This window comes from Lepisma saccharinum, chromosome 2 (genome assembly GCF_977018435.1).
Source record: "Lepisma saccharinum chromosome 2, izLepSacc3.1, whole genome shotgun sequence".
NCBI lineage: Eukaryota > Metazoa > Arthropoda > Insecta > Zygentoma > Lepismatidae > Lepisma > Lepisma saccharinum.
This window is the reverse complement of record NC_139230.1, coordinates 54,329,740-54,356,154: the sequence shown is the minus strand read 5'-3', so window position 1 is coordinate 54,356,154 and position 26,415 is coordinate 54,329,740. Positions and strand designations below refer to the sequence as shown.

The 26,415-nt window shown below is 35.7% G+C and overlaps 1 protein-coding gene across 2 annotated transcripts in view; it reads left to right on the top strand.

The window, feature by feature from the left end:
• The window catches only part of LOC145984038 (uncharacterized), a 200,732-nt gene extending 174,554 nt beyond the window's left edge, over positions 1 to 26,178 (top strand). The window contains exons 10-17 of one of the 2 annotated variants that reach the window (XM_083117376.1): positions 267 to 433; positions 2,813 to 2,942; positions 9,346 to 9,535; positions 11,309 to 11,415; positions 17,071 to 17,231; positions 17,779 to 17,870; positions 23,924 to 24,083; positions 25,747 to 26,178. In XM_083117376.1, coding sequence (XP_082973502.1) covers positions 267 to 433; positions 2,813 to 2,942; positions 9,346 to 9,535; positions 11,309 to 11,415; positions 17,071 to 17,231; positions 17,779 to 17,870; positions 23,924 to 24,083; positions 25,747 to 25,826 — 1,087 coding nt within the window. In that variant the 3' untranslated portion in view covers positions 25,827 to 26,178. Of the gene's footprint in view, positions 1 to 266; positions 434 to 2,812; positions 2,943 to 9,345; positions 9,542 to 11,308; positions 11,416 to 17,070; positions 17,232 to 17,778; positions 17,871 to 23,923; positions 24,084 to 25,746 lie in introns of both variants that reach the window. The other variant, XM_083117375.1, reaches the window with a different exon arrangement.
• The last annotated feature ends 237 nt before the right edge of the window (positions 26,179 to 26,415 follow it).

The following is a 26,415-nucleotide window of genomic DNA, read 5'->3' as shown; positions in this document are numbered from 1 at the left end:
ATATTTGAAGGAAATATAGCTTACTTCCTTTCAAAATTGCATGGATTGGTGCTGTTTGTATTTTCAGAAAGGAATCCTGAATTTAAACTTAGTGAAGGGAATAGAAATGATTGTCCCTGTAGATGAGTGAAATTGGCTTTAAAAATATTTCCAGAACTCGCTTGGTCAATAACTAAAGGGAGTATCTTCTAAGATATCTTGATAATGACTATTTGTTTTTTACTTTCTAAAAGTATTATATTTGAGTAACATAAGATTATTTTCAGGTATGTTGAGAAAGGTGTTTCAGACTCAAATCACAATTTTATGATGAGGAGATTCCTTCAAAATAGTTCCACCATCGGCTCTTTCATGCGGAATCCACATATTACGAATGCAGAATTTGTCCATAATCGAACTTCAAGCTGCACCACAGAACGTGAGTCAGTAACAGGTAGGTTGTTTACAATATGTGTTGATTAATGAATAAAGTTTCTTTGTCTTCGATTTACAGTGTCATCATTTCTCAGTTGCCAGTCTCTGATTGGGTTCACATAGAAGTAAACCATCTCCACTTTGTTTATTCTTTCCACTAGCTGGTCTTTTCACAGTCTTCTTTTTGCCTCATTTCTTTCGCTTTCCTTATGTATGTTCCTTCAGAAAGTCTTTTGAATCTTATTGTTTTCATTTATCCAAACCACATCTATTCTGTGCTGCATCTTCAGTACTCTTACTGTCTGTTTCATGTCCTTATTCCCTATTCTGTCTCTTGTGACTCCAATAATTTCATCTCTAGTGTTTGCTTCTTATTTGTGTCTCCTTCATTATCCAAATCATTGCTCTCTTTGTAAATATAGTTTCATAGTACCTTTGTATATTACATTCTTGTTTCTCAGGTGTGTCTTTGTTCTTTAAGGGCCTCCCCGATGGCACAGTGGTAGTGTGGTAGGGGCCCCAGGTTTGATACCCAGTGAAGGCACATACTGGTTCAGATCACACTTTAAACTGTAGGTCCAGTTCCAATTAGCCTTACTGTGCATAAAGTGAACTTAAAACACCAACTCAATCAATCAATCAACCTTGTTCTTCAATCTCATTTCACTTGAAGCCAGTTTTTTAAAATTATACTGGAAAGTTATTTATTCAATGGCACACAAGACTGTTTTAAAATGTATTTTTTTAAAAAATAGCATACAATTCTGAAATATTACTTTTTCTAATCTTAAATTTTGAATTAAGAATTGTGTGTAAATGTCCATTTTCATATTACAAATCGAGAATTTCAAAGATAAGAACTTTTCAAAATAAGAAATTATGCTACTTTGTTCTGTAAATCAGATTATGTATGAAATGACATGAATATTTGTAATATAAACTATTTTATTTCTATTTATAGGCAGCTTTCTATTTAAAGAGAATTTACAATGCTCAATAATAAATGTTCTAGTATTAAAGTTTCTACAAATTTATCAAATCTTCTGCCTTGAGATACTTCAAGGTGCATATCAATTAGCCACCTATGTGTGTGAGAAGGGAAAAGAAATACATACATGCATACATTCGTTTATTCATTTATTACTTTCTCAGTGCAGTGCTTATTAAGAGATTAATTTCAGCAATTTAAAAATTGGAATAACATCAAAGTCTGAACTAATCTTGATAGCATATGGTTTGAGGTATTAGCTTTTATCTTTCTCCATATATGTAGACAGTGGGTACTTGTACTCTGAGTTGATACTATGAGTCTTCAATTCCTGAAATACCATATTTGCTCATGTATAATGCACATTTTTTTCCAAACTTTTTGCCCCAAAAAACTGTGGTGTGTATTTTGCACGGAATAATTCAGACAGCCAACATGAAACCGTATAAGGTTATTCCATGATTTTGGGAAATTTGCATTGATTTTTCATGTTTACGGAACCCTATCATGTTATATATTGTTGTAAAGCTTGAATCCTGCAGTTTCTGAATATGGAAACAGTATTCCATACAAGATAACGACACTAATGTAAAATGCGGTTGAAATAAGTTCATCAAAAAATGAAGAAACATTCTGATTTTTATGGTACTTTGGATGAAAACATAAGGAAAAAGATAATAAAAATTAAAATGTATTACTGGCCAAATAATATGACATACATGGAGTGTGTAAATTCCTTAATGGAAGAAATCTTGTGCTGCGAACTGCTATTTGGAAGGTCCTGAATGTGCCTCGTATAAATGTTACATTAGTCGGAAAGAGAGAGTATATATTTTGAAAAAGAAGAAATGAGCAATTGAATAGATATGACGTCATTCACTCTTGATTAGCATAGCAACATATTTATAACCTACAACTAAGAAAGCCATTTCTTGAAACTGGATTGTACTGCGCATTATATACGAGATATAATTTTCTGTCACTTTTACCCATCCAAAACCAGAGTGTGCATTATACATGCATGCGCACTATACACGCGTAAATACGGTATATGATATTTTTGTAGACATGAAAGTTGGTTGAGCACTGATAAACACTAAACTATTGGCTTGCATTATACCATGATAACCTTTTGTATTGGATCAATAGTTAGTTTTGTTTGTAAAGCAATGGCTACATTTGAACTTTGACATAATATTTGTTTTGATATTTCAGAACAAATAGGAAAATGTGTTTTGCAAAATCTGTGTTGATTTAATGCAAATGTTAGATTTTAAATACAGTATTACAATAAAATATATTTATCATGTTTCATGATTAAATTATATCTGGATAGGTGGTCAAATAGCTTTTAGGGTCGTATTGTTATTTCAATCCTTTTAAGACCATATCAAACTATCTATTTTCCAGGAGAGACACCACTCTGGAGATCCAATTCTTCACCTAACATAAGATTGGGGGGGAAATCAGGGCCATTGTCATCCCTAACTAAGAGAAGAGTATTTGAGAACTCAGATAATTGGTCAACCACTTCTTGTGAGTAAGTACTTGAAGTTACATTTTATTAAGTATGATCAAAGTATTATGTCTATCTATAATTTCGCAATTTGCTGTTATAATATATACAAAGTTTACTTTAAAACCTCTTGATGCAGAGATAAGTTAACCTCCTGAATAGGGTTGAATTTCCCTTAATAAAAAATCATTGCTTTCCTTCAATAAGTGCAGATATTGTCAAATGCACTTAAAGCACATTATGCTGAAAGAAATACCTGAAGAAGCAAAGTGTAGCTTCGCGAAATGTCATCTTCAAGGAGTTTTAAGACTATTATACTCACTCACGTAAGTTTTTTATACTTTTTATAACTGTGAATATGCAGGAAAATGGACGGAATTTGGCTTGTCACAAAAAAATGGGATGGGTGGATGTAGGACCTGAAGATAAAAAAAAATGATTGGTGATTTTTTTTTTAAAATGAACATTTTTTCATTGGTAAATAACCCATGTTCATAGTAATTTAAATATACATAAGGTAGGGGACCCAAATTTTGTCCCTGTGCCTATCCCATTTAATGTCTCAGTCCTGCTGTTAGAAACATTATCTGCACCAAAACATAGGGGAAGGCAAACAGAGACCATTGTGAACTTTCAGTAATCTAGGAAACTCTATTTTGGTTTTTTAGAAGATTTTTCATTTTCTTGGTAAAATGAGTTATAATAATAATAATAATAAAATCGCCTTTATTGGAGCGGGCGTGTTTCGGCCTCTAGGGCCGTTCTTTCAACAGACCCTTGTCTGGAAGATTAGTACAATGGAATAAAGAGTACATTGAAAAAAAATACATTCAGAAAAAATATAAAAATAAAAACATGAAAAGGATTACATATCAATACAAATAAGAATAATTAAATATATAGGTATATACGCTTAGGATATATGTATAGATAATGAAAAAGAAAAACAGATTTACCTATAAATTGTTGAACATAGGTATCTTTTTTTTTTTTTTTGCTTTTGTTTTAGTACTCATTCATATATATTCAGTAATCTGGAAAGATAGAAAATATAATAGTAATAATGAAGTGAAATAAAATTATGAAATTATAAGATTTATGTGCACACAGTTGCCAAATGTTACAATGCGTATTTTTATGAATGAAAAGTTGCTCATGATTAGGTATTTCGCTGCCTTGCCAGTAGATACTGTTTGAGATTCTTTTTAAATAGCTTATGGCTGTTGATGGATGTTAGGGAGGTTGGGAGGGAATTCCATTCTTTAGTGGCAGTTACAGTAAATGATTTTCCATAGGTGGTCGTATTATGTACTGGGACTGACAATAATTTCTTTCGTCGTGTTACATGTTCATGTCTGCTCGAATTTGTGTTCAGTTTTTCAAAGAGATATGCAGGCTGTTTGTTGCCTAGTACTTTATGTGTTAAAGTTAATAATTGGTATTTCGCGAGATTCTTGGTGTTAAGCCAATTCAAATTGAGTAAGTATTTTGAAATGTGGTCCCTTTTTTTCAGCTTGTAAATGAATCTTATGCATGCATTTTGTAGCTTTTGTAGCTTATTAGTTATGGAGCTGCTTGCATTGTAAGCAACCGTGGCTCCGTAGATTAATCGTGATAAAACTAGACTCTCGCACAATTTTTTTTTAACCTCAATGCCTACAATATTTTTCAAGTGATGTAATGCTCGAAGAGATTTGTTGGCTTATTTCATCTGCTCTGAAATATGACCTGACCATTCTATGTGGGAATCCATGACAACGCCAAGGTTATTTACAGTATTTTCTAAGTTTAACGGATGGCTATTCAATTTGGGGAGAATCATGTTATCTGTGTTTTGGCTAAGCTTTTTTACCAGAAATTTCGTTCCCATTATGACAAATTTTGACTTGGTTGGGTTTAATTTTAGGAAGTTAGTTTGTGCCCATTCACTTATAGCGTCCAGGTTTTTCTGTAGTTGTGATGCTGCATTTGAGAACTCTTCTATCCTTGTATGTATGTATATCTGAGTATCATCAGCATATTGGTGATACTGCGCATGCGAGAGGTTCTTATGTAAGTCCATTACATAAATGGAGAAAAGGAGAGGTCCAAGAATGCTTCCTTGGGGAACTCCATTTCGAATGTTTAACCACCCAGAGGTACCTCTGATTTGTACACGCTGCTTCCTGCCAGAAAGGTACGATGCAAACCAATCATGACTTATGCCGTTAACCCCAATGCTGTGTAATTTAGCGAGTAGAACTTCATGGTTCACGCAATCGAATGCTTTCGAGAAATCAAGGCATACAAGTAAGGTGATTTTGCTTTCATCGATAGCTTTTTGTACATCATCAGCAACTTTCAGAATGGCTGTTGTGGTGCTGTGATTTGGCCGAAAACCAGATTGATGCTTTGGAAAACTAGATGTAGCTGTTACGTGTGTGAATAGCTGCTCGTGTACAATACGCTCAAATTTTCGACATTATGGGCAGTATACTTATTGGGCGCAAGTCATTCACATTTTTAACAGGCTTGCATTTTGCGAGCGGTAAAACGATTGCCTTTTTCCACGCTTCTGGGAAGATACCCTGTGCTAGGGAGTTATTTATTATGACGGTTATAGTATTTACGCAAAATGGAAGTAATAATTTTAAAATGGTTAAGTTTATGCCATCGTCTCCACATGCTTTACTACGTATCCTGCTGAATGCCTTCCGTATGTCTTGAGATGTCACTCTAGTAAAGGTAAATGAATTTAGGGGTTGAGGGTCAAAAATGTTTTGCAATTTTTTTCCAGGCCATCCTGGTTCGCTTCACTTTGCGAAGCTTGTATAAAATAGTCATTAATGCTATTTGGATCTAGTATTTTTTCGGGAATATCTTGACTGACATATTTGCTACCTATTAGGCCATGTTTACGCAGGTTCGCCCACATTTCTTTCGCATTATTTATATTCTTATCGATTGCAGATTTATAATAGTGAAACTTGCTATTTCGCACTATCTTTTTAGCTCTGTTTTTAAAGTATTTGTAGCTGAGAAGGCTATCGTTATCGCCGGTGTTTACGTATTTCAAATGATAGTAGTCCCTAAGCTTCCAAAATTCACGAACGGTATTGTTTATCCATGGCGCGGGAGGCTTTGTCACTCTGCACGTTTTAACAGGGATGTGTTTGTTCGCCAGCAATAGTATTTCATCGTTTATCATTTCGACCTGGCTGTTTACGTCCTCACATCCCTCTATATCCTCCCAGGCTGAATTTTTTGCATCCTCATTGAATTTGCTGATATCTAGTTGTTTGAAGTCACGGTAACGGACAAATTTCGTTTTCGATTTTTTTACACTATTATAAACTTCAAATACTGCATACACTGTATCATGATCAGATATACCTGGCAATGACTGTTGATTTACGTATAAAACCTTTGTCTTTTTAGAACAGATTATAACGTCTATTAGGGACTCCGATGTGGCAGTTTTCCGCGTTGGCTTTTTTACAATTTGAATGCCGTTTAGTTCTTTAATTATACCCGACAGTAATTTTGTATCCGGTTCTTTAGGTTTTAAAAAATCTGCGTTTACATCGCCGATACAAATATAATGGTCGTAGTTTACGAATGTAAATTGTAATACATCGTGCAAATTATTAAATGTGGTATAATATATGTTTGGCGGCCTGTACACCAACACAACAGCTACTTTCTCTTTATTGCAACAAATTTCGACTACTAATATTTCGATTTGTTCGTCTACGTAGTTTAAAAAAATTGTCAATTTCTATTATTTTCCATCGAATATTTTCTTTGATATAAAAGCAGATTCCACCCCTGTTGCATCGAGTTCGATCTTTCCTTACTATTTCGTAACCATGAAGTTCCACAACGTTATTACTTATCCTGGGCTTTAGCCACGATTCGGTGATACCTATTACATCGAAATTAGCAGGTGACATGATATGCTTAAATTCATCGAACGAGTTCAGTAACCCTTGAGTATTTAGGCGACATATTTGTAAACCTCTGCTGAAGGCGTGAATGTCGTCTGCGAAGCCATCTGTGTTGGCTGTAGAGGGGACCAATTCTTGGAATGCGGCCTCAGTGTCATTATTACAAGTCCTTTACACCTAGTGTAATCGTGTTTGTTATATTTTCTGCATGTCATTGGATTGGATACTTTGTGAATAGGAAGGATGTGAGAGTTGTGTGCCATCAGGTTCACTTGTTGGGAAGGTGGGAGTCGCCATGTTGGATTGAGTGTTCTTAATTTCGTCTGTTCCTAATTTCATCCCCTCATACTTGTCATTTTTGTTGAAGACTTGGAAACATGGAATACAGATGCCATGAAGATGGCGATTGATGCAGTGGACAATAAAAAGACAACGTAGACAGTGAACTGTACAATGTTTATAGGGAATCTTTGAAAGATGATGTCAAGAAGAGAGAAAGTTTCAGTGGAGAAACTTTCAATATGATAACTCAACTGATGACAGTAATCATGAGGATGATGATACTGACTGTTTAATCTGTGCAAAAAATATTCTGCAGATGGAGAAAAAAGGATCCAGTTTAGCATGATTTTATGAAACATGCTCAAGTAAAGCTAATATTCTATCTGAATTTTGCTACATTCTGGTTTTTAATTTTCTATAAGTATAAAATTTTGTATTAATTCACTACATCCTACTAATTATGTTCACTTTTGTAGTGACATTTGTAAATAATATGAATATTAAAGCTGACAGTTAAGAAAAACACATTTGAAAAATCATAATTAATTCATTCTTTCAGAATTTTTTAGGGGGACGAAATTAGGAACACCTTTTTTGGTTTTACCAAAAACTGTACTTTTTAATTTAATTTCTTTTGGTACTAATGATTATACAGGTGATTGGGCTTGGTTCCAGGTAAAGGGATAGTTATCGAAGGTAGTCAAATTTTAGAGCTCTTATCCCAGCTGGAAATTTTTCCAATTGGTTCCGATAGCCAATATGAGTTTTTAGACACACTATCAGAACTGATTGGCCAATTGGAACCGATTGGTCAATTGTAATGAATTGGTTTCTATTTGAAAATATTTTATTGTTTTCAATATATTGCTTATGAAAAATTCTTATCTATATATCTGTAAATGCAATGGAGAAATCATATAAAACAACTAAAATAAATCTGTGGTAAAGCATGTGGAATTTGTAACTTTGAAAAATTTTTGTATGTGAATGTTTTTCTAATATATGAACAAGTTTTTAACTCTGTAGCTTCATTGTGTTTAACACACTTATAGAAAATCAAAAACATGATGCTTCAGCCACAAATCGACATGTTGTTCTTCCTTTATACTTTTGAAAACAGCAACATATTAGGATAAACAAATAATCTGACCCACAACACTTGAAAAGGTGATAAACAAAATACTGTCGAGATCGACTTAGTTGATCAAAAGATTGCTCATTTTGCCAACTGCATTACATACATACAAGAATAACCATGGAAATTCCATATTGTAAAAAAACAAGTACAAATATGAACATTTATTCCAACTACTAGCTGCTTTAAAGTTGAGTTGGTTAGAGTTCTATAGGTATATATTAAGATAAATCTGACTTCAGTAGTATGCATTAGAATTCAGAATAAATTCAGTTCAATTGTGCTGTTTATCCAATGAACATCTATATCACGTGAAATGTGATTGATTGATTGATTTGGTGTTTTAAGTCCACTTTATGCACAGTAAGGCTAATAGGGATTGGACATACAGTTTAAAGTGGGATCCGAACCACTTGTGACTCCACCGGGTATCGAACCCGGGACGCCTTGATTAGAAAGAGACGATGCTACCACTGTGCCATCGGGGAGGCCCTTACACATGAAATGTGGTGTCAAGAATTAAACTACCTATGCTTTGAGTCAATAAATTAATTTATAACACATTGATTAAATGTAATTGAATGCAATTCACCAATTGGATATTGTCTTGATTTTCCAATTGGTTTCAGTTGGGTTTCCGATTGAAACAAATACATTCAGATAGCGATATTAGGCATCCCATAGAATCCGATTCATTCCAATTGAAACCTATTCAATCCAATTGAAATTTCAATTGGAACAAATAGAAATTCCCAGCTGGGATGTCATTTTAATACAGTTTCCAGGTACGAAAATGTGATAAGGGAACAACATTTGGGCCCCTCCCTTTATATTTACATAGCATAAGGTGAAGAAGTATTTTTTTTCATTTTGAGCAGAAGGGGTGAGATTAAGCAACTCCCAGTTTTTGACCATCTGCATGCATGCACGTGTATATATAGGAAATGAATTTAAAAACACTCGCCAGACAGTCTATGATATTCCTCTTTCCTTCCTATTTTTGTTTTTTGTCCTTTCGTCTTTCCTTTTTTGCTTTTATGTACATAATATTCGCAAATGTTCTAAAACCTGGTTTTCCTTCCAGAGTTTCAGGTATTACTGTATGGAAGAGAAACAGAAAGTACCATCAATTTGCAATGGCAATGCAGCCATCAGCTTCCATCTCTTCTCATGCCCTGAGGCTGCAACCCAACACACTGAAACAGAAGCCTGCAATTAAACCAGCCAGCCATAGTACCTCACTTGCTGATGAGAGGCCAAGACTGCCATCAGTTGTAAGGGTAGCTAGTGTACTACAACATTATATATATGTCATAAATCCCCTGTGGTGATAAATCCCCTGTTGAGGACTAAGGCCTGCCAAGTGACTTTTAGTTGGGTGATGCATGATCAGAGTATTGTGTCCCATCACTGCTGTTTTAACATTTTTAGCATTTTTAATGTTGCAAGTTGCAAAAACTGATGAGTTTTAAGCTACTTTAATAATGTTTCTAATGGTCAATATATTTATAATGTTTTTCAAACACTTTTTGTGACATGTTTCATTTCGTCATAAAATTTTAATCTTCCTAGTTCCAGAGTAAATACTGAAATGTCTGTAAATAAATGTTAACTAATCATGAACAGGATTTTAACATTTTTATTGGGAGCAAGAAGTATAGCTGAATCCTGAATTTATATTTCTGGATTTTACATTTTCTCGCATATACATTCAACCTTCAGGGTCCTAATAAGATAACATATTTTCAAATTTTTCTGGAGTTTGTGGAATTACTCACAAACATAGAATATGAGGATTTCTGATGTATCCTTTCATGTAGGTGAAAACTAGTAAGATGTCTGTATCCGTTAATTTAACGATAGTAAAACTGTATGTACGTAGCACATAGTAACTGTTTCTATTTAATAATTTTATAGACATTGCAATCAAGGATGCCCACAGAGAATGGGGGGCACATGACCCCCCTCGAGATATCTGGAAATACTTCATATAATCCAAATGGTGAAATTGTAGTGTGTGAACATGGACAAGGGGTGCCGTGAGTGACAGCAGATTAAGTGCCTATGAAAATTATCCTAGTTCTGGGGATGCTTTGTGAGAATGGGGGGAAAGCATCACTCACATCTGCCCCACTTTAAGTACTGCTTCCCCTCCCCGAGAAAAAATCCTGCAGGCAGCCTTGATTGTAATATTATTTTTGTGGATAATATTTCCTGTCATTTTTTTAAAGAATATATTTGAGAGCATATTTAAGTAAAGGAAAGCAATCCATGTGGTAGGGGGGAAAATAGTAAGAAATTAATCACCTGATTAATCAATCATACAGGTCATTAGGAGGGTATTATTCAGAACATTACTTTCATTTCTTATACAGGGTGATGCATATAAAACTGACACATTTCATTATCAAAGCATGTGAACAAGAATAAAGCTAGCAACAAGTTATTACATCTGAAATGTAGCATAGATATGGGAGTTTTATAACCTTTACACTACATGCTGAAACTGTCCTCCCCCCACTCCTCTGGACATGTCCTATCATGTTCCTGGCCTTTCGTTAGAGTATGCTGTTGTTATTACTGGCCTCCAATTCACCCATTGTTCAAGTTCGAGTAGAGTACAGTTTTGCCTTGAGGTACCACCACAGAAAGAAGTCTGGGGTGTCAAATCGGGTACTCTCGGTGGGCATAAATTCCAGAATATTATCCGGTCCTGATCAGCATCACGGACTCATTTGATGTATGGCACAAGGTGTCAACCTGCTGAAAATAGCCTTTACGCAGCTCTGTGTCATTCATTTGCTTAACAAACACCATGAAAATATGTAGCACATACTGTATCCTTGCAATGACTGAACCAGTTTCAGCGACGAAAGCTACCAAATTCTGCACAGCTGCGTACTCTCTTGAGGATGTATGAATCTCCCAGATTTCCTGTATCATGTGAAACTAACTTAGAAAATTACGAGGTATTCTTGTTTCAATAAAACTGCAAAAAAATGTGTTAATTTTATATGAATCACCCTGTATTTAAATCACTTTTACAGATTCCTGTGGTGGATACCAGGCTATCATCAGAATTAAGTGACAGTATTATGAAGAGTCAGAGCCTAGAATCACAAGTGAACAGGAGAAAGTTTCTTAAGGAATGCAGGTATCGTTCTATCTTGTGTTCTGCATGTGAAATAAATTTTGTCTGTAAAGGTAAAGGTAAAGTGCTCCCCTGTGCATAGCACCACACCATGAAGGCGTATAAGGGGTGTGGGGGTAACGCCCCACACTTTCTTGATCCGGTTGTGAGTGGGGGTGATGTGATCAGCATCATGCCCCTGACCACCTTTACCCCCCAGGGTTTCCCCCAGTTACCCATGTTATTCGACGCTGAGTGGGTGCCGGGGCCACTTTCCATCGTTAGAAAAGTTCCCGGATTTGAACCGGCTGGGGATCGAACCCGGGACCTTTAGCATGGTAGTCAGATGCGTTACCGACTGAGCCACCGCAGCCACTTAAATTTTGTCTGTGGGGAAACATTTATTTCTGTAGACCTTCACTACTTTTACAATTATATTCACTATTAATATATTGTCAATGTATTTAAGCTAACATTGGGGAGAAAATCTCCTGCCAGTTTATACCTGCCTCTCTCTTCTATGATTGAGAGAGGACTCTCAAATAAAACTTATTACTCTTAAGACTGCATATTTTCATTGACAATATTAAAAAGTAAGTAGTAAATATACAATAAATACATGTACAGGTTAATATAATCAGTAGGGTTTAGATTCCTTAATTGCTAGTACTAGTCTATATTTTAAAAAAAATATTACCATGAGTAGGTAACAGTATAAAAGAAATAACTTCATGAGTATGAAGTACATGATAGAAGTGTTTCTCATGCATCCACACTTCCAGTTGCACATTCCATTGTTCAAGACCTTTTAGGTAAGTTTTTATGACCTATATTTGTTGGTTTTGGGAGGGGGGGGGGCATAGTGATTTAATTTTATGTGGTAGATTGTTGTAATTTGTTATTTCTGCATTTAGTGGTGATAGTTCCGAGATCTTAAGTCTACCCAGCTGGAAATTTTTCCAATTAGTTCCAATAGCCAATATGAGTTTGTAGACACACTATCAGAAACTATTGGTCTATCAGAACTGATTGGCCTATCGGAACCGATTGGTCAATTGTAATGAATTGGTTTCTATTGGAAAGTATTTTGTTGCTTTCAATATACTACTTATGAAAAATTCTTATCTGTACAACTGTAAATGCAATGGAGAAATGATAAGAACAACTAAAATAAATCTCTGATAAAGCATGTGGGATTTGTAACTTAAAAAAACTTTCACATACAAAACTTTTTCAAAAACCTATATGAATAAGTTTTTAACTCTCTAACTTCATTGTGATTAACACACTTATAGAAAATCGAAAAATATGCTGCTTCAGTCATAAATTGACATGTTGTTCTTCCTTTATACATGCAAAAACAGCAACAAATTAGGTTAAACATAGAATCTGACCCACAACACTTGTGATAAACAAACAAAACACTGTCGAGGTCGACTTAGTTGATCAAGAGATTGCTCAGTTTTACAATTGCATTTCATACACATAAGAATAACCATGGACATTTCATATTGCAAAAACAAGAACTAATATGAACATTTATTCCAACTACTAGCTACTTTAAGGTTGAGTTTGTTCTTAATAAAGAGTTCTTCTTAGGTATTTATTAAGATAAATCTGACTTCAGTAGTATGCATTAGAATTCAGAAGAAATTCAGTTCAAGTATGCTGTTTTTCCAAAGAACTTCTAAATCACAGGAAATGTGGTGTCAAGAATCAAAAGTACCTATGCTTTGAGTCAATAAATGAATTTATAACATATTGATTCTACAATATATACAAACTTACAATTGGATACAATTCACCAATTGGAAATTGTCTTGATTTTCCAATTGGTTTCAGTTGAGATTCCGATTGAAACCAATACATTCCAATAGAATCAGATTCATTCCAATTGAAATTTCAATTGGAACCTATAGAAAGTTCCAGCTGGGTATGGTTTCGCTTTTCTGTCACTTTTGGCTAATCATGAAGATGAGGATGAGTGGCAATATGATGAAATGGCACTCACAAAGAACACCCAATGCCAGGCAAGGATTTGAGTGCAGGACCCCTGACGTTTTAGCACATAGTGCTAACCACTCTGCCACGGAGGTCAGTTTAAGTCTATGGTGTTTCTGGAAGTAGTTATTATTATGTTTTGTATTGTGGTCATGTTCCTATTGTTTGGGGGGGGAGCACGTTTCTGTTTATTATGTATAAAATTACTTTATATATGTAAATCACAATATATCACAATTCGATTGCTCTTAAATATTTCCTTGCAAGATGCTCTCTGTCCTTGCAAGATTCTCTGTGTATTAGCTTTTACACTAGTCTCAGTACTCTCTTTTGTAGCCTCAGTGTTCAGGATGCCCCTCTCCAGGCACTTATATCATATTCTATGAGGGATATATCAGTCCATAGCATAATGTATGCATTTCTTTATTTCTGTCAAAGCTTAATTGCTTCGTTACTTGAGGAGGTAAGGTTAGGTAACACTTTGCTAATGTTGTTAATATGTTCGTCCCTTAATGTTTTATCTTCTGTGATACCTTAAGAATTTTACTGTACTTTCAGTTTCTATAAATGCATCATCAACGCAAGCTGTTTGTTTATGGAAGTCTGTTTCTGCTTGGTTTGAAGATCATAAATTTAGTTTTCTTACTGTTAACTATTAATCTACTGGTGGTGATCAAAATAATGGAAACACCTATGGTCAGTAACACTGCATCTGTGTGGGGTGGTAACACTGAACATTCATGGCCTGAGACTGTTATTTGGTATTGCTGTGAAGGACGTTAGTCAGCAGTACGATAGGTGGTGTGGTACATATTTGTGTGTGAAATCGGCCAGATGTAGTAAAGGCAAAATTTGGCCGGGGGGGGGGGGGCTCCAACTTTCAATGAGGCAGATTGTAGGAGTACAGTTACTTGGCGCAATTGTACCAAAGACTACCAGTGTGTTAGGTGTATCGAGAACAACAGTGTCCAAGGTGATGGCATACACAACTCATGGCAAGACATCGTCAGTGAATTGTAATAGTGGATGGAAACCCATCCGTTTGGGACTGCCAAACATTGAAGAGGATTGTCTCAAAGAACTCGAGCTAATTCGACACAAATTGCATCTGAATTCGATCAGAATCTCTAATAATCTGTTTCTACAATCACAGTCTGACGTGAGCTGCACAACCTGGACATCCACAGCCAGGTGGCAATCGCCAAGCCTCTGATCACCACCAAGAACATTTTAGCATGACGCAAATGGTGATGGGACCATGCAACATGGACCAACGATGATTAGAAGAGAGTAATTTTGGTCCGATGAGTCATTCTCATTCTTCACCTTGTTTCCCCCAACAGGTCAGGTTTATGTATGACGGACACCCAAAGATGCTTATGCGGCAGATTGCCTCCTTCCTACCATTAAACATGCAGGCGGCTCTGTAATGGTGTGGGCCACAATTTCATGGTATTCCATTGGTCCTATTACATTTTAGGTGACCAAGTGCATCCTATGGTACAGATGTTGTTCCCTAACAAGGACGTAGTCTTCAAATATGACAATGCCCCAATTCACACTGCTGGCTCTGTTCAGGCGTGGTTTGACAAACATGCAGATGAACTTCAACACCTCCCCTAGCCTGCCCAGTCTCTTGGCCTGAACATTATCGAACATTTGTGGTCCATTTTAGAGCAGCGAGTTCAGTGCAGAGATCCTCCCCCATCATTGCTGGCAGAACTGAGTGGCGCACTGCATGACGAATGGTACAAAATTCCTCTGGAAGTAATTCACGAGTTGTATGCATCCATTCTGTGATGACTTGCGACTGTATGATGGGCTAAGCAAATATGGTATTAAGCAAGGTAGGTGTGTTTCTATTATTTTGATCACCATCTGTATAAGAGTATAGGTATTGGTCTAATTGATTAATTGTGATAAAAGTGCTAATTTCTAGGCTTGAAGACAATCTTGCAGCAACTTTTCGCATGTTGATACCCAAACATGCATACAGAATATAGTTCCGCTGAGACTGGTTATATTCTAACTGTATACTTACAACAAAACAGTTATTTAATTTGTAATATATAGACCAAACAATACATGCATTAACATGTATGGATCAGATGAGTCAGTCACTGTACATGCAAACTTGAAACCTTAGATTTTCAAACTGGACTATCTGATATGGAGAAGAAATAGTGAAATCCAAGAGCGAATCATGCTTTGTAAGTGGGAAAATTAAGCACTGAAATGAACCAGTTTATAAGTATTGCTAACCATGCTGTATTAACCATTCATGCATGGTATTTAACATCCTACACAGACTTACCCTTAGCTGGAGAAATATTAGATAAAGAATTACAGAAGACCTAAACCATAATATACAAGTTGCGATTCCTCAACCCCAAATGGTTTGGAATGTGGAAGCAACTACGTATTCTCCCTGACCTCAAGAGAATATTGTTCTTTTAACAACAATCAACTAGAAGTCATACAGTTACTTGAAACAATGTTGGCTTCTATGCACAAATCATCATAATCTGGACAGAACAATTTTTTTTTGATAAATCAGAATGTGCTCAGGTATTTTAAAGTTGTATTTGCTTTCAATCTCCATGGAAGATAACACCCAAGAATTTGATTAATGATTATATGACCTGACCATACTTAATTAAAAAAAAGGCTTATATCATACCAATTTGAATAGCTCTGTCATTTATTTCACAAAATATGGCCCAAAAGAGGGGCTAGCATGGATGTCTGGAAGGGGGGCTGTGTCCCGTTGGAAAATGTAATTTGTCAAGAAATTCTATATTTCACACACATAATTTCAATTCAGTCACAGTAACATATGTTAATTATGTGTTGCAGGAACATGATTATTTGAAACAGAAACAGTGCTTTATGAGGGGGCAATACTGTTATGGGGGAAATGTGCATCATTTGCCCTTCCCTGGAAAAAAATCCCGCAGACATCCATGGTTACAACCTTCCACTCCTGCACTTCACACACTTGCCCATACTGTAGTCCATGCATGTGTGTTTCTAGTGAAGATCTACTCCTTTCCCCTAAACCCCAATTAACCTTTTGTAGTTCATTTGTGTCTATACCTCTGCATATCACTGTTGTCATCTGTTTGTGTAGTTATGTCATTTATGTCGCATAATATCCTTTAGGTTTGTTTGATTTGAAAGGCACGATACTACAGTCGAATAGGCTGCAGGTCTGTTGTAACTTTGTTCTTCCATTTAGTTGAATTGATTGATTGAATTGTTGTTTTAAGTCCACTTTATGCACAGAAAGGCTAATCGGGACTGGACCTACAATTTAAAGTGGGGTCCGAACCACTGTGCCAATGTGCCTCCACCAGGTATCAAACCTGGGACCCCTTGATCACAAGGTGATGACGTTACCACCATGCCATCGAGGAGGCCCCCTTCAATTTAGTATTTTTGGCGAGTGTCTGGAGGCATCTTTGTACCTAAACTCAAGCTTATTCCGTTGTAATGTACCTGTAGGTGATAAACTCTGAAAACAGTAATCACATATACTGTTTGATATTGTGAATTTCAGGAACTGAATGAAAGGACATATTTATTTCTACAATTGGTATGTACTGAAACATAATATTTTCAAAAGTCATCTGATTTGACATTTTTCTTTTTTCTTTTTTGGCATATTTTCTGCTGCAGAGAGAAGTTTTTTAATACTACACAAGATTTTGTTACAACCAATAAATTGCAGAATATGGAGATAAGATTTAATGGATGCAGTAATACTCTAGAAAAACCTATATCGCCCATGCAGAGAGATGTAAATCTTCATAACTTGTGCAGTGCAGATTATGCCAAAGGTAATTAAATTTTAAAAAACTGTACAGTATCTTATAATAAGTGTATGTTTATGATGAAGCAATTTCTTTCTAATATTCTTATATTGTGGATGCGTATGTGTGTGTGCATACTTTTATGAAATATGTAAAGAAACATCAAAATTTCTGAGTATTTGCAATAGACATTGTTACTATATGCACATATGATTTATTTCAAAATTTAAAATTTCACCGCACACAACTAATGTATGCAAACATGTGCAGGAGAGAACCTTTAATTAGAAGTCAGTCATGAAAGTAAAAGATGCATACACAAACTGTATGAACTCTTTTCTTTTTCTCCCCTTTTCTTCTAATAAGGTTTTAAGATCTGTCATCATTCTCCATCTTTAAGAAATTACCAAAGAAAACTTTTTATCAGTTGAATGATGCATAAAGTAGATGCACACTTGAAAAATAATCATTAATAAAACTTAGTCATAAGCATACATGAATTTTGAGAGTGAAGATTGAAAACCAATGTGAGAACTTGATTTGGCTAAAGAGAATGGTTCGTTGTTATTTTCAGGAGTGTGTTCCAAAACATCAGTTGCACAGCCTGGTTCCACTTTGTACACTGCTGTTAGAAGAAATGAAGACGTCATAGATGTTAAAGTAGAGGCAAGTTGTTCATGCTTCAGTATTGGTAAAGTTGAATGAAGTCATTTCTTTTTTAGTTGCAATAACATAATGACCAACAATCTGGTAGCAGGAACCAATATATCTATCAATAACATACCCTTGTAGATGTGAAAGTGTTCACCAGGTCTGCATTATTATATTCAATTTTCTCAAAAACCCAAGTACACATTTTGTCTTTGATTACACAAATTTTCTTGATCAAAGAAGCCTATCTGTACTTTGATTTCTTTAATCTTATCAACCTATGTTGAAAAGTATGCAGTTTAAAATTATATTTTACAATACTATTGATATTTCTGTTCATTCTTCTACAAGGTAACCCAAAAGTCCTCTATAAATATGATCTCCACTAACGTCAAAGCATAACTAAGTGTTCCACAGATTGCAGGACACAATGTCTGGCATAATGGCCCTTCACTCTGCAGCACGCAGAAGGTGCATATCCCTGAGCTTTACAGTGTACTCTTTGGATTTCAGATAGCCCCGTACTGTAAAATATTTGCCATGTGATCATGGAGCCCATCCATTGATCCCCTGTGACCAATGCTGCAGAAAGTTGTCATGCAGCCAATGATGCACCTGCAATCCATAATGGTGGTGGTAGAGTACCCCATCCCACATGAACCACTGCAGTCGGGAACCAATGATGTCCAAAATGTGCATTAACAAATCACTTAACATTGCCATGTATTTTTCAATGGCAACAGTTCCAAGGAAATAGGGGCAAATATGACTGTCCTTCTACAGACCACATCAATGCATGCTCTCCATAAACCATTGAGGGTTCAGTGAATATTTTGTTAGTTTACATGGAAAGTCACTTCATCTGAGAACATGGCTGTGTGTGATTTTTGCGACACAGAAACCACCCACACATTTGAACTCCATGGTCTGGATGTTCCTCTGTCATGTGGTGCAGCCTTATAATGGTGGAATTGGTGCTTCTTAAGAATGTGCTCAATTGTTGCCTGGTAAACATATTACAAGTTAAGTAGTTTTATACAAATATGGAAATTCACAAATAATGAATTAATGTACAAATGCATTTTGTTCTTCTAACCAGTGCTTGGAGAGTGTGTAAGGGGATGCTATGCTTCCAGTTAAGAAAATTTACAGAAACCAAACATCCCCAAGTAGAAAATTCCACTTGGAGCACTGCTTCCAACAGTAAATGGGAAACAGATTATATGAGAATTGCACTGAATTTTGCTTGTATTATTCAGTTTTCTCTACCTATGATCAGGGATCGCAACTGAAATCGAACCGAATTAAAAAAAACTGATTCAGACGTACTTTCAGTTTTCCTGAACCTGAACTAAAATGGCAGAGGCAAGTTTCTGTCTCGCGGAAGTGAGTGTGGAATTTTGGTTCAATTTCGGTTCGAACTGGAATTGGCTTCTACATAATTTGTTTCGGTACCCCGAACTGGTTTACTGCAAGGTACATTAACGTTAACAGTTCACTGAAATGAAATTTTCGAGAGAAGGATTCAGTTAGTGAGTACCAAAATGTTTAGGTTGATATTATAGTTCCAGTCTTCATGTAATTATACACTGCACATTTAGTTCAGGTTTGATCGGTGTGGAATGGGATCTGAACCAGTTCAAGAAATCAGTTTTCCTGCATGACTAGATTGAAGGTTTTCATATATTCCCCACACAATCGCGGTTTTGTTTCATGATCTGTTGTTTGTAGGTTACTGATGTCAGTGAACAAAAAAACTGGCTAGGGCGTTCATTTTTAAATTTATGCATGCTGTTCCTTTCTTTCTGTCATAACAAGAAGCATTCTAAAAGGTGTGTTCTCTTACATAGATATATCCATATATCCAAATTGTGCATGCTTGTGAGCTGTGACACATGAGAATTCAAATATTTGAATAAAAAAAAGAAAACAAATGGAGTAATCATTTTGAACCACTCTCGGTGTAATTGTAATTAACATTGATCAATTGTCCATTCAGATATAGTACAAGCAATGCAAGCACTGCTTGCATAATTCGAATATCATTTAATGTACTTAATGTTCTAACCGTATTTAGTTTCCATCGCACTCGATTTCGCGAAAAAATGCGGCCGCAAACTCCCCCAGCAGCTCTGTAGCAAGCACCAGCCTCAATGCTTGCAGCCGTTCTGCGGGAAAATAAGGCCTCCGAAGGAGTCACATGGCGAAGAGTGAAATTCTGGTGGAACCCGTCCACAAAGCTTCTACAAAAAGCTGTGCTTTCCGAGCTTGCGTGATTCCCGAAAATAGCAGAGTTCAACCGAAAGCAGAAGGATTCATCTATGGGTACGTTGCCAGCAAAAACTAGTAACGAATATTTGTCTTCATGAACACGTAAACAAGATCGCAAATATAATAATAATTGTTAGTCATAAAATAACTAAAAGAAGTTATTATCACTGTTCTAAATTCCATATATATCATATTATATTACAAATTATTATAGATTTCGCGAAATATAAAACGCGTAAAAAAAGTTGACATTGGGAGTTGGGGCAGTGGAATTTCTGCACCCCCGTGAAGAGTTTTCTCAGGGAGGGAGGGAAGATTGGGCGGACCTTGGAAAGCGGGTGGGATAGTGTGAGTGTTTGTTGCTTCGTGTTTTGTGCTGTGAATTTATCGGAATGAATGCGTATTTAGGAACGGTTGATGTGAAGTGCGGGTGTATTATTGAGCAATTGAAAATTGCTTCGTTTAGCTCGAGAGAGATAAGTGTTAAAATGAAAATCGTGGAAGGGGGTCGACCAACACCAAGAGTTTGAAATTTATTGTGGTGAGTACATCGTCTATGCATGTGTTTCTTTGCTTTGAAATGAATTTTTTATTGTTTGTGTTTAACTTTTTATTTAGTGTTTAAGTTACTCCAATGCGTTTTTTAGGGTGCCCAAAAATACTAAATTACATCATGCAGTGTAAAATAAACAAATGATTCCCATTTTTTTTTATCTAAATCGGTTTGGTCACAGTTTGACCATATTAAATAATAATGAACAAATAAAGGTACTAATAAGTAAGTAAAAAATTCCGTCTCCCTTTAGTCGTATGCGGAAAGTTCGCATATGCAAAACGTTTAATATCATATGAATAACGTTACCTGGATTTTTTAAAAAAAGTAAATGTGACGTTTGCGGATCATATGGTTTATTTTTAGTACAGTCACTTTATTACGATATTTTGACAAATCCAGGGACTGAGTAAATGAGGCTATAAACCTTGAATCTTTCCCCTCGGCATGTCGTTGTACTACATGTTTTGTTGTACTGAAACATTGCTTGCCTCCTTCGTAAGACTACGCTTCGCTACTGATTGTATTTGTCTTTTCCAAATTGCCCCAATTTTCTTAAAACCACATTACCATAAAAATAAGCAGCATATCGTTGTCCAGGTTTCTGCTTCAAAAATTAAAATGTTAAATATGGAAACCCAGCATTCTGTATTTTTAGCTTTGCTATTTCATTGCTTCCGTCTCCGTTGCAGAGTGGATATCACAGCATGCTACAATGTTAGGGTTCGAATCCTGGCCTGGGTATGGATATTCTCTGTAATTGTTCCTTCATCATATCATTATGCATCCTCACCATCGCGATTAGCCACAAGTGGCAGAAAAGCGATGCAAAATAACAAGAAACAATCATTAAATACTCATTTTGCTTCATAGCTTTAAAAGTATAAAAATAACAAAATTTTCAAAATCGGCTGTATTCAAAGTAGGACATAGGCCTATAACCAGCATACCACTTTACGAATTTATACCATCAAAAATTAAAACAAAATTTGGCAGCCCTGCATTTTTGGTGTTGTAAAATATCCCTATTTAGTCATATATACAGTAGCGTTAATATCCAGCATACAGATTTTCAACTTACTCGTTTAAAAATAATAAGGTTAGATATGACAACCCAGCATTTCGAATTATTATGTAAAACTTTCCTATTTGGCTGTATTCACGGTATAGCATAAATAACCAGCATTCCGATCTTCAACTTTCTGCCTTCAAAAATTAAAAGATTAAAATTGGCACTCTGCATTTCCAATTACCTCAAACTCTTCCCTTTAACTATATTCAAAGTAGCACATATAACCAGCATTGATTTTCAAGTTTCTATCTTGAAAATAAATAAATAAATAAAAAAAAGATATGACAACCATGGCACCAGCGAGTGTTTCGAATGAAATGGCTTGATCTATTTTCCTCTGCATACCTCACAGCTTTCTGACATTCCGAAGGTCGAACAAATTCTCTGCAGAAGTGTGGCCAATTTCAGTCGCTCGAACCATTATTCTGGACCAAAACTCACCTCCGCCATGGTGTGGACTGTTATTTCAAACCGATATGTTGAACTGTTTTCCCTGAAACTGGTTTTTGAAGTGGTGCGAACCAGAATGCTTTTGCATGAGAAGCTTTGAGTTTCAGTTTGTTTAGGCCAGAGTAGAAATTGCCAGCGTCAATTAGAGTTTGTCCGAATTACCTATCAGATTTCAGTCTGCAGCACCGAACCAGAACTGATAAAGCGAGGAGTGATTCAGTCTGACCCAAACTAGAACTCGAACTGAAATAAATTTGTCACAATCCCTGCTTATGATTAACTTCTTTAGTTTTACATTTGCATATACTTGCAGGATTGTCTCTCTTTGAGCCTTTAGAACTCCCTCATTCACAATGTACGTGGATGGGTCAGGAATAAAAGTTACAAGCATTGTGTGAATGCACAAAATATGATGTAATTGGTTTACCCGGAGGTGCAACAGAAGGCATCATATATGCATATATGCAAGTTTCAACAACTTCAAGTTTACTGTCAGTGGCGTAGTAGTCGATGCAATGGCGAGGAACTTGCAGAATTTGTCTGTCATGGAAGTGGGAAGGGTGTGGAATGTTCCAACAGCGAATATTCATCATCAACTCATGGAAGTGTATGTTGAGAGAGTTATCAGTAGACAACATTTTGCAAAATGGTGTAGGTCATTTGACTCAGGAAGCCATCAGATGCAAACGGCCAGGCATGTTGAGTGAGGGTGTCATCTTCATTCATGACAATGCAAGAGATCACACGGCCCACCAGACTTAACAGTTGATGCAACGTTTTAGGTGGGTTTGATTGATTGAGTTGGGGTTTTAAGTCCACTTTATGCACAGTAAGGCTAATCGGGACTGGACATACAGTTTAAAGTAGGATCCGAACCACTGTGTGCCTCCACCGGGTATCGAACCTGGGACCCCTTGATTACAAGGCGACTATGCTACCACTGCGCCATCTGGGAGGCCATTTTATGTGGGAAGTGTGGAACCTCCCCATACAACCCAGACTTTGCCCCCAGTGACTATTTCATTTTTCCCCAGCTGAAAGCACATTTGTCTGGAACACTGTCCTCATCCGACGACAACGTCCAGGCAGCTGCCACAAAGTGGTTCAACGAGCAGGGACATGATTTCTACCAAGACAGCATCAACAATTTGGTCCAGTGGTCTGATAAATGTATCAATCGCCTTGGCGATTATGAGGAAAAGTGATGTGTGTGTGTGTAGCCTTTTTAGAATACATCATGAATTCATACCAGGCCATACTGCTTTTTCTTCATTTGTCATTGTAACATTTTTTTCTGATCCATCCACGTATAAAATTCTGTATGATTAAAAGTAGCTGATTAATTTTGTCAGAATAAATTATTTTGCAATTGGAACATACAAAACTGTATGTACATAGCTATATAATTATAATGAATCTAATTTTATAAGTAAAGTTCCTCACTGATTGTCAAGGGATCCAGGTTTTATTCCCAGTAGAAATTGTAGATACACTCTCAGCAACAGTGCAAAAACTGGATTTAAAATGTTTTTGTATCATGAAGAATATATTTAGCTTATTTATTTAATGAGAGGTGATATTATGCAAATTTTATAATTGAGAGAAAAAATATCTTGTAAATATTTACTGCATGCTTTAGTTTTTCATATCATAGAACGTTGATACAATGTTTAGAGAATCTCTGAATCATGTTACATTTAACAATTATTTTCATCATATTAGGAACCAGAAGGACCATGCCAAACAGAGGATATATATTTTGATGATGAGTTACATCCTGAAAAGGAGCTGGAATCTCACTTAAAATTAAGTTATGGAGAGCAGCGAAATGATGATATATCATCAGCATCTGACTTCAGCGATGATTCGGGTTCTGATTATTGTAAGTTTTCTGCTTCTTTTTTTAATCTGTACTCCAAAATCAGTCATTATAGGAGTATATTGCTGATAATCTTACTGATCAGATATTACTATTTTCTGCAAAATTATACCACTTTGTCATTTTTTAAGTCAAGATTAATTGTAATTCACATACCCTAGTTGCGTGAAGAACATACTGAAATGTGAAGTTTTTCCTTCAGAACAACATATTGCAGTCACCTGTTTACATAGATTAAGTTAAGGAGGCAAATGATCCATTCAAGTTCTACATGAAACAGGTGTTGTTTTTATTATTTGATTGGTGAATTTTATGTTGGCATTTCATTGGTATTGGGAAAAATCAATCCATATCAGACCATTCCCAATTTCTCTTACACTGCATTATTTTCAAAATATTCATCCATTCACAGGTGTGCCAACCATCAATAACTTCAAGTAATTTTAAGTTACTGGACTGAAAGACTACTTGTATGTTGCTTGGGTGTTTCCTCGAGTATAATAAATACTGGTGTATGTATACAGGGTGTCCAAAACAACCTCAATAATGGTTGGATGCTGGTAGATATCATAAAATCAACTAACTTCCTCTTATAAACATTACCTTGAAAGCTCTTAGTTTCCATGCTATAAGTGCTGAAAATCAACTTGTATGTATGCAACCCAACATAGCAAACGAACGATCATCAGGGTTGCTGATCTCTTGTTATGAGATATAACTTGGTAACTACTTGGAAGTCTTACGTCAGCAAGATCCAAAAGAATAATGATACACCCTGCTACAGAGATTTGTAGAATTCTAATTAATTCTGTAATATTGACAACTTGCAAGTTGTTTGGCACTAGTGATCCCACCCAGTGCACCACTAACCAATATGCTGAATAGGTTACAACCTAAGATGTAGAAATTCTGGACGAACTAAACCCTCGCAAAACTAACAAAAGCAATTAAAATGCCTTCCCCACCTATTGCTTGCAATGGTTAGTAAAATACATAAGGGAGTAATCCTGTTGAATTGTTAAATAAAATTATTGAAAACATACTAATAAATATTAGAGTTCTTCCTACCAGATCATTTTGCTAGAGACACCAGTAATTGTTTCTGCATTTGAATGTTTAAATATTTTGGGGTTTGCCTTTCTTCATTTCATTACAAGTATATTCTCAATAACACAGCTCATGCCAGCCTTTGTGGTGGAGAGGTTAGCACAGTGTGCTATGATGCAATGGGTCCCAGCTTTGAGTCCTGGCCTATGAATGGGTGTTCTTTGTGGGTGTCCCTTTATCATATCATCACTCATCCTCATCATTGTGATTAGCCAAAAGTGGCAGAAAAGTGGCCCTAAATAATGAAAATCAAATCAAATAACACAGCTCACCAATAGTAAAAATAATAAATGGAAACCAAACTACCAACTTTTCTTGGTAGTGTGGGATTATGGATGGATCATAAATCATGACTTATTTATTTTTACTCCAACAATCTATCAAGAATATTGTTCTTTTAAGGCTAGAACATGGGTCTTATTTTCATACATTTTGCATAGGTGAATATATTTGTATTTATAAGAATCTACTTTTATGTTTTGAATTAAGATTTTTTGTTCATAATAATGATCGTTATTTAGTAAAGAAAGGTAATGAAAGTGTTCCTTATTTTATACAGGTGAATATTTCAGTGAAGATTTGATGCAAGATGATGTTGCCCAAAATGTTCAGTTTAATGATGAAAACCTACCTACTTGAGTACAAAATAAAAAAGCTGCAGGAAAGAATATCTATACTTTCAATCAATTTTGTTAAAGCAAAATGTGTGTATATGTTGTTCAATCAAAACAACATTTAACTTCCACACAAAACTGAAATAAATACAGTGGTATCCCGATTTTACATTCTGGAATTTCACATTTGCCCAGTTTATACAATCTAACATGCATGATCCTAAATGCTTGTAATTTTTTTCTGTAAATTTTCCTACATAAGCTCTTTAGCCATTGTCCCTTGAAAATGTACAATCGAGCTTCCACTGTAAGTAAATATGCTGATAAGTATTTATTGGAATTATATATTCAATTTTCAATAAAATGTATGAAGAGTTTATGTATGCATTTTCATTATGCAAAATACCTGATATGGCATGGAAACAAGTAGTGTGTGCGGCATCTTGGGGTTCTTAATGGGTGTGAGACATGCAGCAATTCCACGAGTTATCCATCCTTCTGTTTATACAATATTATGATGTGATGATTTGTATATCTTATGATAATGTCTTCTCCGTATTGTTGTAGAAACTTAGAGATTTTCTTTTATGGTATGCAACTTTGCAAACTGTTTT